Genomic DNA, 14,470 nt, shown 5'->3' with positions numbered 1-14,470 from the left:
TTAGACGTACACATATTAGAGAGATTGGAATTTTATTAACTCCAAATACAATTAAGGTAATAACAAGAATAAATTAGAACTTTGGGAAGGTCACTCAGCGAATAGACTAAGTGAATAATGTACGAGCGATCTGTAGAATCGATCTTTTGTGATGTGTTGTTTTATAATTTACATTGTATAATATGAATATGATGATATTATTTTTGATGTGATATATGTTGATAACATGTTGTGTCATATTTATGTGAATTTGATGTTAATTGATGATTATGATAATAATGTGTTAGTTGTTGACGATTCTGTGAATTTTGTTGGGGTAATAATCGGTATGGTCCTTGAATGTATAACGAATAGTTATAATAATTCTTCAATGTACCAAAATTTTAAAATAATTCATGATTTTGTACTCTGTTAGTCAAAATAGTCATTGTCGCTAAAATAATCCAAAGCAATACTCACAATAACTCTTTTCATATAAGGACTCAATTGATAGTAAATAAGTAGTTACAAGGATCGATACGATAATAAGTAAATATCTTGAATGAGCGATATGACAATATTCACGAAACATTTTAATGTCGAGACTATTTTAATTCAAAGAAAGTACAAAATCAATGACTATTTTAAAATTTTGATACGTTGAGGAATTATTGTGACAACTTACTACGCATTTAGGGTTCAAAATGATTATTTATTCACTTTTCGAATAAGATAATTATTTTGAATGGAACAATAATTATCTTATTTATTCACTTTTCGAATTTATTTATTCATTACGCAATATTAATTATTTGAATTCACGTTAGATTTAATTAGTTTTTATTCGAATTCACGTTAGATTTAATCGGTATTTATTCATTACGCTTTTATTCGAATTCACGTTAGATTTAAAAGTGACTTTTCCTTAATACACATTTTTTATTTGAATTTTTTTATATAAATAAATGCAAATAAAAACTAAAATTAAGAACACAAGTAATAGATATAAAATCACATTATAACGCACGTAGTGGCAGCTTAACCGCACTGGAGCCGCCGGTTGTTAATCGCTGCGTTAGCCCAACGGTTGTTAACAACCGCCGGGGGGCATTAATATATTTTACTTGTGTCATTGTGAAGTTTCCTATGTCAGCAAAGCAATTTTCCCTTACAAAACAAGGATGGCAACTCATGGTGTATGTTGATTCCATTATGGCCAAATTTATAATAGATAAATACTATATATCTATGTCATTGAACTAAGATCCTTAATGAGTTTTAGTTATTGTTGAGTCAGTTGAGAGCATTCGAGTTTGATTAGTGAAACAATTATTGACCAAATACTTCAAATAGTAGGGACCTTTTTTTCCTGGTATTGGATGAGGCAAACAACATATCGATAGACAGACACATGCTTGTATTCAATTCGTCTATGCTCTAACGGTAATAACTGTCAGAATCATGGTTGGAAAGTTTTTTTCTTCAATTCCTTAGTGTCTAATTATTTTATAGTGTTTCTATTAACATGTTGCTAAATACTTAAACCAACATAGTCTTTATACAAAAAAATTCAATGTTATTAAAACATTTTATTATCTTTCAAAAATTAAAACATTTTATTAATCTCTTTTCCATATAATCTAGCAGTATTTTTATAATGTGTTTTTTTTTTTTTTTTTGTCAAATCACAATATTTTTCTAATGTTTATACGTTATAGGAATAAATTGTATACAGAGTGGTTAAACATTATTTTATTTCATATTGTTTTATCTTATTCATTTGATTCAATTCATCATAAATTACCATTCAAACAACATTGATATATTCACTTCACAAACTTTGAAGAACTTGTACACAACACAACATGTTCCTTTATTGAAAACGGGAGAAAAATATTGACACTGTCTTAAACAGTTGGTAGAAAATGCAGCACTAATGTGGATACTTTATTGCAATAGGAGTCCCAACTTGATGTTTTCCATTTGTCCAAATCAATTTTCCAAAGACGTAATCAGTCTTATATGTAGTTCCTTTCTTCAAGGTTAATATAACCTTGAACTCTCTTTTTTCACCATTTTTCTTAAAAATTAGTCTGCTAGGCTTCACTGAAACTAGAAATCCTGTGGGTGCTTGGATATGCACTCTATACTTGCTTGGAGACCCGACATTGGTTACAGTACGAGTAACGTTCAAAGGCTGTCCAATTTTAAAGTCAGGAACTGTGATGGCTGGATAATTGAAATCAATTAAATTGAAGGATTTGGGACAAGTGTAAGGTCTTCCATAGAACAATTTAAGTTGGGAGTTGTTGTATCCATGACCACATAAAAAGTTCAAATAATCAGTTATATTTAGGTCATACACAAGTCCAGGATCTGCTGCAAGATTAGGTCGAACGTGCCCTGCACCATATGCATTAGGAGTTGCTTCTTCTTGTGATGAATCCAACAAATGACCTCCGATGTTGTCTTTTGTTGTTGCTGGAAAAGGTTTGAAATTTTATGATTAATAAGCATAGAAAATTGAGTTACACAATCTTATATGTGTATAAGTAATGTACTTTACCTGTAGTCATGATTGCTGACTTGATAGCTGCTGGACTCCAATCAGGATGAATAGATTTAAGCAGCCCAACAAGTCCGGCAACATGAGGACATGCCATCGAAGTGCCTGACATAATATTAAAAGGAGTTCTTCGCTTATTAGATTCACTTGGTGAAGGAGGTAAAGCTTCACTATAAGCTGCAATTATTTTGACTCCTGGTGCAGTGATGTCAGGCTGAAATAGAAAATAAAATTTACAATTACATGGTCACCTACAATTTTTTTTTATAATATTGCTTAAAGATTGATTAATATCGATCGTAACCTTAAGGATTGAAGGGGCAAGGATATTTGGTCCTCTTGATGAAAATGCAGCTATAGATGGAGATGCCTTTACACCCAATTGTGTTTTAACTCTAGTAATATAAGCTACAGGAGACCTACATAATGTAAGTATATGAGTAATGAAAACTATAAAATCAAAGCATGGAAAAAGTTATGGAGCCCCATATCATGGGAGAAAAATTACTTGGTGTAATTGACATATTTTAAAATGACGTTCCCATCTTTAAAGTTAACATGTGAAGCGGGAAGCACATGAGCGTCAGCTATAATTTCACCGCCTGAAGCCTCGTCATTAGCCAAAATCATTCCAACAGCACCTACTCGAGAAGCTTCTACACCCTTTTCAACTCTACTATTGTTACCTCGAAGACATACCAATATTTTTCCCTTTGCTTTATGAGAATCAAGAGATCCATTAATGCACAAGAGGCTACATAAAATGAAATAATCATTTGAAAACTATCTCTGAAGAGATTGAAAATTTGTTACTTTAGGTTACAAGATCAAACTACACAAAAGTTATTTGAGAAGGTGTCAACTTAAAATGAAAGTATATATACTTACGCTTCTACCGCTGACACATGATCAAATTTGGCATCAGCGGCACTAATCAATGGGTACAACTTATGAGGCGGTAATTCATGCTCTGAAAGGCTCTTTCCCTAACAATGACAGTTTCAAACAATTACTAAAGAATTAAAATAACAAAGGAAATTAGAGATATAAACAATATACCTTGAGTATTTTTTTGTTACCAAGAATAACATAACTTGTGAAATCTCTATCAATTGTGCTTGCAGCAACTGTAAGCGTCCAAGGTTCCAAGTTGGATACAGTACTAGGATCAGGTCCTGAATTTCCTCCACCAGCCACAACAATGATGTTGTTGGCAACTGCATGGAAAGACCCTATGGAAATACTGCTACTGTGAAATTCAACAGGAATATTTCTACCCAAAGACACTGAAAGCACATCAACACCATCACTTATTGCAGCTTCAAAACCAGCCAAAATATCTGCATCATGACATACACCCCAGCAAACTTTATAGGCTGCAACTCGAGCTTTTGGTGATCCACCACTTGCTGTTCCTTGGCCATTGCCAAATACACTTGCATTAGCAACGAAATTTCCTCCAGCAGTTGATAAAGTATGTGAACCATGACCATCAAAGTCACGTGCACTATTGAATGTTTCACTTGGGTCTCTAATAGGAACTGGAAATGCTAGATAGCCTTTGTTAAAATATCTTGCACCAATAAGCTTCCTACAAAGATGTAATAAAAATTCAAAGTATGAGCATAGAAAACTACAAAGGCTTAATTACCTTTTTGGTCCTCTAACTATTTAATTAGTATCGGATTGGTCCTCTAACTAAAAATTGATTTAATTCGGTCATCTAAGTTTCTCACCGTTACTACATTTAGTCATTTATGTTAATTTTATTCAAAACGTTAGGGTTTGTGTTATGTGGGTACTTGACCTCCCGTTTCACACATACATATGAACCATAACGATTACTAATAATATCGCTCACTATTTAATCATAATACCTTAACAAGTATATGACCAAAATGATACTAATAAATAAAGTTAGAGGACCCACATAACACAAATTTAACGTTTTTTTGAATAAAATTAACGTAAAGGACTAAATGTAGTAACGAGTGAGAAACTTAGAGGACCGAATTAAATCAATTTTTAGTTAGAGGACCAATCCGATACTAATTAAATAGTTAGAGGACCAAAAAGGTAATTAAGCCAACTATGAATGATGTAATACCATTTTAAGGACTTAAACTACTGAATAAAATACAATTAAATATATGGGAAATTATATCAAGAGTAAAAGACCTGTTGCAATGAAAGTTATCTAGATTCCCTTTACCAGTTTGACAAGTTCCATGCCACTTTTTAGGGATTGGACCATATCCTTCATCATTAAAACTCTTAGATTCTGGCCAAACACCTGTCATAAGTCACAACATCAATAAAAAAGAGGGTTGATAAACTTTGGTTATAAAAATCTAAAAAATATTGAAAAAAAATTATATAATGAAGTATTCAATAATATTTCAACAAAGATATTTGTCGAGGTTAATTATGATTTTTTTTCTTAAATAATAATTAACCAAAACGGTAGAATTTAATCTACGTACATTTGTGTAAAGTTTTTTATACGTATATCAAATCACTATGTGATGTCAAATTTATATATTAGTTTCTAAAATATCTCTACACAGTACACATGTATCCATTAGATTACCCTTCAAACACATGATCATTTAGAGCAATTTAATTGATTGCACATGTTCCCTCAAAAAAAAAAAAATTTGATTGCACATGTAAAAATGTTTTACACCATTTGTGCATAGAATTTTTTTAAAAAAATTAAAATAAATGAAAATAATTAAAGTAGCTATGATAATAAAGTTTCACGTAAATCAAATAGTTCAATTAAAGTTTTAAAAGAATCTTATCATAAAAAAAAGTGTCTTTTGAGGCGGATTGCATGGGACAAACACAAATAAATTAATACTTTATTTATATTTTCATTACCGGAGTCTAAATTTCCAATAATAACGTCTTCACCCAATGATCTCTTCCACAATGAATCCTTTGGAAATCCACCACCTCTCTCTAACCCAAGAAAATCCCACGACCGGGTTGTGTATAGTTCATATTTTTCATTTAAGAAAATCGATACTACATTCGGATGCTCGCATTCACCAATAATATAACACCAATTAGAAAAATTATAAAACAATGTATAAAAAATTTCATATATATCATACGAAAGGAAGATACATGTAAGAATTAAATCAAAACTACATACTTGAAAGCTGAGCTGCTTCATCTTCATCAAGTATTGCAGCAAATCCGTTAATATATCTATTATACGAGTAAAATATTGCTTCTTTGGCCTTCTCGGTGCTGTGTAACAAAAAAAAAATCATCATTTCATAATTTAATTGACCACATAATTTTATGCATTTTGGAGATTGAATTTTATACCTTCCAAGGTAAGATCCAAGTAAATCATAGTGAGAGTTTGTGGCAGATTCAATATCAAATGATGAAGGATTTGGACCATGAGAATGTGATCCCAAGTATACAATATAGGACTAACAAAAAAAGAACACATGATTGATTATTAGACCAAATAGTTAAACATTAAAAATATGAAAATTAGATTATGATAAGCACGAGATTAAATAATACCATGAGTTGTCTACATAATCTAATTTTGTGACCATTTTTAATTTAAAAAAAAAAAACAAAATATTCGTGAGCAATGAATAATGAAAATTTGAGAAAATAAGCTTGCCTGTTTAATTGCAAGGGTAGGTTCATCCAGTAAAACAAAAAGAAGAAGTGACATTAACACATGAGCAATGTATGAAGACATTGTTTCTCTCATGAATGATGTTTGTTTTTCAAAATAAATTTTAGGGATGTACAAAGGGTATGTACTTTCCCTCGCTTATATACTAATTTCTGTGATTGATTCTTACCAAATTTCTCATGTGAACAACCATTATTTGTAATGGAGTCAACTGTTGTGGTCAAGTTCATTCTTCATTTGTTTGTTCGAAAAAAAAAAGTTCATTCTTCATTTTTTTAGGCATATATGTTAAATAAATAAATTTAATTTAATTAATATAAAAAATTGCATTTTTGTTTTCATGGTAAGAAACCGGTACTATTATTTCCAAACAAGGAAGTTTTCATGGTAGGAAATCGGTACTATTATTTTCAAACAAGGAAGGTGATAAATAGATTAATGCATCTTTAAAAAAAAAAAAAGATTAATGCAATCAATAATGTGTTATTTATGTTCTCAAATAAAAAAAAGTTTATTTCTTGGATACCATGTATGAATATTATCGGATTTTAATTCTTTGGAGAAAAAATCATAATAATCAAAAATTCGGTCAAGTAAAAGTAAAACTTAAGTAAAGATTGTTTGAATTAGAGAAATTTTGATATTATTCAATAAGTTTGATAGCAACCACAAGGCGTGACATGCCACCATAAACACCTCCACCAAACCAAACCTCCAAGAGAATCACAAAACAAACCTAAAACCCCCTTAAACAACACCTCTGTGACACTGTCCACAATTGAAACAAAGAAAACACCCTATCGAACTTAAAATTTTCGGCGGGCTAGAGTCCGAAGAAAATAACACCAACAATAATTAAAATTGGATTTACGACAGTCGGGTACCCACGCAAAACTTCTGCCTCTTTCATTCATTCTTACACCACTATTTCTCTCTAAAACTTCTCTATCTTCTCACTACATCTTCTATACTTTAAATTATGACTTAATTGCATGTTTGATCTCTTATTTTTATTTTAGTTTTCAAGTTGGTTCCTTATGTTTTAAAAGTTTCAAGGTGGTCCCTTACGTTTTAAAAGTTTCAAGTTGGTCCAAAACGTTACTCACGTTGGAATAAGTTAGTCCTTTTCCACGACATGATATTGAGTTTAATAAAACAAAAAAATTAAAAAAAAATGTTTTCAAACTAAATTTTTAAATAAGTTAAGTTCCTCGCTTTTGGACCAACTTGAAGCTTTTAAAACTTAAGGGACCAACTTGAAACTTTTGAAACATGAAGGACCAACTTGAAACTAAAATAAACATAAGGGATCAAACATGCAATTAAGCCTTAAATTATCTATAAATATTTCTCTACTTTCTCTCTACAACTTCTATACTTCAACTTTTTAATTTTGGTTTATTAGTAATAAAATAGTTATAATATGCCTTATGGTTAATAATATGGTTTAATAACATTAAATGAAGTGTTTTTTTTTTTGGGTACAAATGAAGTGTTTTTTTAATTATGTTAAAAGTACTAGTATAAATTGATTATGTTTATAGTGGAATTTTTTATTACAAAAAATAAAATATGTATTATTATTATTATTATTATTATTATTATTATTATTATTATTATTATTATTATTATTATTATTATTATTATTATTATTATTATTATTATTATTTGAAGGAAGGAATTATTATTATTATTATTATTATTATTATTATTATCATTATTATTATTATTATTATTATTATTATTATTATTATTTTGCTAGGGCTATTTTCCGCTGCAAAATGCTATTTACGTGGGCTTTTTTACCCTTTGAGTGGGAGTTTGTCCCACGCAAAATCCATAAATTCTTGTAGTGTAATTATGGAGAATAAAAAATTCTTAATTACCTGTCTTTAGTGGAAAAAATCTAATTTATTGTGTAAAGTCATATTTTAACGTCTTAAATATGTCTGGACCATGCATATATTATAGCATAAAAAATAAGAAGAATATCAAATTACAAGACAATAATATATGTTTTTTATTTTACAAAATCTGTTTTCAAACATAGTGTATATTACAACGTCAATTTGAACAATTAACCCTTAAAATTATTGTAATTTTTTTACATATAGATTAAATTTAATATACAAATTTTTAAAATATTCTTTATTTTGGCCTTGTAAAATAATTGCTAGCTTTCGCCATTGTTTATTTCGTAATACCATTTAAATGTGTAACTTTTAGGATGTTGGTTTCATTGTTGATATTTTCACTTGGAAAATAATTAACAAGAGTGCACCCATATTAAGGCTAGATTGGACATCTACTTTCCCTAATTATTCTAACACTCATCTCATTAGATTTGGTTCCGATCATGACCCTGTTCAGCTTCAGTATAAATGATGACTTGTCATTTTAATTTATTTCAAATATATTTTTCAGTCATTTTTATTTAGTTTTGATCTAAACTAGAGGAGTTTTAGAGCAATTGATTATGGTTTTCGAGACATTTTGTAATTCTTTCATTTCAATTTATGTAATTCTAGTTTTTCCAAAATCAAGCAGTTGTAGGGTGTTTTTGATGCAATTCAAGGCAAAATCATACAAATCGGCAAAGCAAAACATCTTATAAGGATTTGGGAAGACATCGAATGAAGATTCAAGAGGCCTCCGAAGACATTACAAGAAGAAGAAATTATGTTTTAAGTCCCAAGACAAGTTCCATGGAAGAAAACACCCAAAAAGACGAAGAACCAGGCGATTACATGCATACAATAGTGTTGTGCGCCCTCGGGTGCACAAAAATACACTCATGCACCCTAGGGTGTGATCTCGCGCGCCCCATGGTGTGATGTTACGAGAAATAACTAATTTTTGTTGCTTTTTGGTAGAAAAGACTCAGTTTTTCAGCTCAAACCCACTTGGAAACAAGTCTATAAATATAACTTCTCTCATTCACAAATTCTCATTCAAAACAAAGCGGTTCAAGAGGAAGGCAAACACTAGGAGTTTCGAGAAAGGAGTCTCTCTCCTCATCCTTAGTCTATTTGGTATGTTTTATTTCTTTTGTAATTTGTCTTTAGTTACGATGAGTAACTAAACCATATTGTGTAGGGTTATAAGATGAACTCGTTTTATTTGTTGGGTTTATATAATTTAAGTATTTTTATTGAGTTATTTTATGAGTCATATTTAATTTTATTATGCTAAATATTTAATGATTTCACCTGAATTAAGGCATACATAAGATAACGGTAATTAATTACTCGAATTAGGGAGGTGGCATACCTAAGATAACAATGAATACATACTCAAATTAGGAAGTATCTAAGATAACGGTGGATAATCCACCCGAAATAGTGAAATTGCAATACCTAATAAAATGGGGAATGAACCTAGGATCAGGCAAAAACCTAATTGTCATAGCATAATAATTTTACCCTTTACATCCTTGGTTAATTTTACCATTTACATTCTTGGTAAGTGGCAGAAGAAACAAGTGTTGAGCCGATTATTGGGGTTAATTTTACCATTTACATTCTTGGTAAGTGGCAGAAGAAACAAGTGTTGAGCCGGTTATTGGAACTATCAAGAGAGGGTGAGTTGATGAACTTCTAAGATTCATAGATATATGAGGGAACATTTAGGAACTCTAATTTAAGTATATGCTTCAATTACCTCCGAAAGAGTAAGCCCCACACTACAAGCTAGTGAATGCATACGGAACTACTTTAGGATTGACGACCCTACAACCGTATAACGCCTTAACCCACGTGTGAATTTGGTGCAACTCAAAAGCTGGAGGGGATAAAATCCCACGAACTCATCAACTCGGATATGTACCATTTAAAAAATCTCGGAATAGATTGACTGTTATTTCATTCCAAAAAATAGAAAGAGGGAATTTGAAGAATCTTAACCACCGCTAAAATTTTGCAACAAAAGACAGGGGACAACTAAACTCTCGCTCCGAGCAAATAGATCAAATTGCACAAACTCCCCCATATTTAATTGTTTACTTTTATTTTTTGTTTTAAATAAGTAACACAAATTGCCTAGTTGGAACGACTCCATGTGCATACAATACTCTACATATGACTTTATTACTTGGTAACGATTTCACACACTTGCCTATATTGTCCATCAATAACACCAATTTTAATAACAAGTATATAGAAATGCTTACGTTAAGATATTCAAACAAATTTGGGCTCGTGGCAAGGATTGTACAACGATCATCAAAGAAACTTGGTTCTCTCGGTACCAATCATACCATTATAAAGCTGGAGCGTACTATGAAGGCTTTATCTAATTGGGGCAATAAGAAGTTTGGTCACATTTCTTTCTAAATAGCCCACCTAAATTGGCACCGGAGAGAATCGAACACGAGACCTTGCAACACAAATTGCCTAGTTGGAACGACTCCATGTGCATACAATACTCTACATATGACTTTATTACTTGGTAACGATTTCACACACTTGCCTATATTGTCCATCAATAACATCAATTTTAATAACAAGTATATATAATATATAAATGCTTACGTTAAGATATTCAAACAAATTTGGGCTCGTGGCAAGGATTGTACAACGATCATCAAAGAAATTTGGTTCTTTGGTACCAATCATACCATTATAAACCGGAGCAGACTATGAAGGCTTTATCTAATTGGGGCAATAAGAAGTTTGGTCACATTTCTTTCTAAATAGCCCACCTAAATTGGCACCGGAGAGAATCGAACCCGAGACCTTGCAACGAAATTGCCTAGTTGGAACGACCTCATGTGCATACAATACTCTACATATGACTTTATTACTTGGTAACGATTTCACACACTTGCCTATATTGTCCATCAATAACACCAATTTTAATAACAAGTATATAGAAATGCTTACGTTAAGATATTCAAACAAATTTGGGCTCGTGGCAAGGATTGTACAACGATCATCAAAGAAACTTGGTTCTCTCGGTACCAATCATACCATTATAAAACGACTCCATGTGCATACAATACTCTACATATGACTTTATTACTTGGTAACGATTTCACACACTTGCCTATATTGTCCATCAATAACACCAATTTTAATAACAAGTATATATAAATGCTTACGTTAAGATATTCAAACAAATTTGGGCTCGTGGCAAGGATTGTACAACGATCATCAAAGAAACTTGGTTCTCTGGTACCAATCATACCATTATAAAACGACTCCATGTGCATACAATACTCTACATATGACTTTATTACTTGGTAACGATTTCACACACTTGCCTATATTGTCCATCAATAACACCAATTTTAATAACAAGTATATATAATATATAAATGCTTACGTTAAGATATTCAAACAAATTTGGGCTCGTGGCAAGGATTGTACAACGATCATCAAAGAAACTTGGTTCTCTGGTACCAATCATACCATTATAAAACTGGAGCAGACTATGAAGGCTTTATCTAATTTTATCTAATTGGGGCAATAAGAAGTTTGGTCACATTTCTTTCTAAATAGCCCACCTAAATTGGCACCGGAGAGAATCGAACCCGAGACCTTGCGGAGGAGCACACTCCCAAGACCCAAGCCAATACCACTAGGCCAACCCAAATGGGTTGTTTGGTCACATTTCTAAAAAAATAAATAGCTCCAAAATGATATTGAAGGTCTCCTATCGAGTATGAAAACCCCAATTTCATGGATACGATCAAATAGTGTTAGTAAGGAGCTAGATTATGATACCTTGAAATTGCAAAGAAACGTGGTGGCACCAAAGATCCATAAACCTTTGGATCTAACATGAAGACAAAAATAAATACGTAAATAAAATCATTCTGAAGGTCTCTCATGAAAGAAAAAGAGAAACATTGAAGCCATCAAAAAACCATTTGTGTATTATCACTGACTAGATGGCTTTCCAACGATGATTTACCACAATTATTGGGAGATTATTGGTAATTATGTTTCTAATTTTGTCCTTGATGTTTTGAATAACAATAGGGACCTGGTGAAATGAATAAGACTTACATATGCCTTACTTCGTAGATTAAACATCGAGTCCGGTAGCCTAGTGGTTAAAGCTCACACAATTAAATGTGGAGAAGTGGGGTGTCCGGGGTTCGAACCCCGACCCCCGTATAAATTATGCAATGTCGCTACCAACCGAGTTAAGCTCACGGGGACTAAACATCGTAAGTTATCTAGTGAATTTAGAGTCATTTCTCTATGTAATGTGATTTTAAATATTATTACGAAAACAACTATAGGATATAAATCATTTTATTTTTACCTTATATAATTGGTTACAATTATAGTGCGTTTGTGCCAAGAAGATTAATATCTGAAACTACCCTTAGCGCTTTTTACATCTTTCGCTATATGAAGAATTGTAACAGGAAGTCAGATTTTGATATGGCCAAGGCGTATGATGAAGTGAAATGAGAGTTTTTCTCAAAAAAGTCTTAGACAAGGAGATCATCTTTCCTCCTGCATTTTTTATAAAAGCCGTGATTCAAGTTATCCCTACCTGAAGGGTTTTGCCATAAAATGGAGGATATAGTATGCAATTTTTGGTGGGATAGTAAAGACTCTGAGAGTAAAGTTCATTGGATTATGAGGGATCATTTATGCAAGCCCAAATCTGACAGGGGGGATAGGGTTCATGGTGTATGTTAATTCCATTTTGGCCAAATTTTTAAAAGGTAAATGCTATCCTATCTCATTGAACTAAGATCCTTGATGAGTTTTAGTTATTGTTGAGTCAATTGACAGCATTCGAGTTTGATCACAATAATTATATCGTCATTATTTTCATCTTCATTAAAGGTAAACATCATATTCATCATCATTATTATATCAAGTATACGCATACTCATCATTATCATTCTACTCGACTATTCAAGCCTCTCCTTAGTTCTTCTCTAATACTCTTGACACTCGTCTGATTTTAAATTAATTATGACTTATGAAACTACTCTTATAATAATCCCTTAATTAAACTCATCTCATCTAAGTTTATTAGTTGGGACCCTACTATACATCTTAGGAATCCTTTCGAGGCATAAAGTGGGTCAAAAATCAGTCTATGTCCATACCGCATCGTGACACATTGAGTTCCAATCGTGGCACGTTTCGACAGCCTGAAAATGATTTTCGTTGCTGGAAAAATCACGGCACGTTAGCCCTCAATCGTGGCACGACCGTGACAGCTTTCGTAACCCATAAAACAACGCTTTTACCCTCAAATTTGCTCCTAACTTGGCTAAAAATCCCTGTTTTCGATCCTGTTTGATCTTAAATTGATAGGAAACATTACATAGGGTTACCCTATCATCCAAACACTACTTCTTCATTAACCTACCGGATCTACTCTCTTTAAGGCTAAAAACTCAATCCAAAAACCTAAACTAGTTTCCTTAATTCTCATATTTCAATATCATATTTTAATTCGTTCATCATCATTCTCTCATCAAAATTCACATCATAACAACAACATATTAAAATTTAGGACAATCCATCCTTCATAGATTAAGATACCCTAAAGTGCAAAGATTCTCCCCCTTTACCTTGAATTCTTCGAAGTTACGGCTTTTGGTTCTCTTCTTGGAGGCTAGGGTTTTCTTCTCCTCTGCTCCTCTTTTCCATTCTTTTTCATGTTCAGCAATACCGACACTTCTAACTCCTAAACTTTCTATTTATATTTGGGTCGGTCACTTGTTAAGATTCTCTTATCCTCTACTCACTAGACCTTGCACCCGTGCCGCCGCACGGGTCATATTGATTGCAAACAAAACATGCTATTAGGTGGCAAATTAATAATTTTTTGGATCCAAAAACAATGTTAAAAATTATAATACACGTTATAAGTAACAAACATTCAAATAGAACATTCAAATAAATAGAAAATAATGTAAACGTAGTGGACAAAAGAGAAGTTTAATAGCACAATTATAACTTGTAATTTTAATGTCATCATTTTGAGTATAAATATTCATTCGGTTTTTTCATTACAAATTACGTAATACTTCGTTAAACACTATATTCGAAGTACTATCAATGTAATGACCATTTTCATCTAGCAGCAAAATTTTCGGACCATTCCTTGAAGTTACTCTTGATGTTGATATGCGAGAAAATTGGTTGTGGAAGAAATATTCCAACTTGTTTGAGTGACTGCCCTTGATTTAATAGTAATTGCAAAACATACATATATAGGAAATTGTCTATGTTGAAATTTAAATGGAATTCCCGTATCAATAGATTAATACTACTCTT

The 14,470-nt window shown here is 31.8% G+C and overlaps 1 protein-coding gene across 1 annotated transcript; it reads right to left on the bottom strand.

The window, feature by feature from the left end:
• Positions 1-1,779: 1,779 nt before the first annotated feature.
• On the bottom strand, positions 1,780-6,278 carry LOC146922376 (subtilisin-like protease SBT5.3). The gene is made up of 11 exons (XM_085711522.1): positions 6,198-6,278; positions 5,885-5,994; positions 5,706-5,803; positions 5,429-5,590; positions 4,724-4,838; positions 3,605-4,178; positions 3,434-3,531; positions 3,054-3,299; positions 2,850-2,964; positions 2,546-2,759; positions 1,780-2,460 (listed from the first exon to the last, which is right to left on the bottom strand). Exons 1-11 carry the CDS (start codon positions 6,276-6,278, stop codon positions 1,913-1,915), a joined length of 2,361 nt encoding a protein of 786 aa, XP_085567648.1. The 3' UTR covers positions 1,780-1,912.
• Between the last annotated feature and the right edge of the window lie 8,192 nt (positions 6,279-14,470).

Source organism: Medicago sativa, chromosome 5 (assembly GCF_051527215.1).
Source record: "Medicago sativa cultivar Bolivia chromosome 5, Bolivia_mono, whole genome shotgun sequence".
In the NCBI taxonomy this organism is placed as follows: Eukaryota; Viridiplantae; Streptophyta; class Magnoliopsida; order Fabales; family Fabaceae; genus Medicago; species Medicago sativa.
The sequence above is the reverse complement of the archived record's forward strand: the minus strand, read 5'-3'. Positions and strand labels throughout refer to the sequence as shown.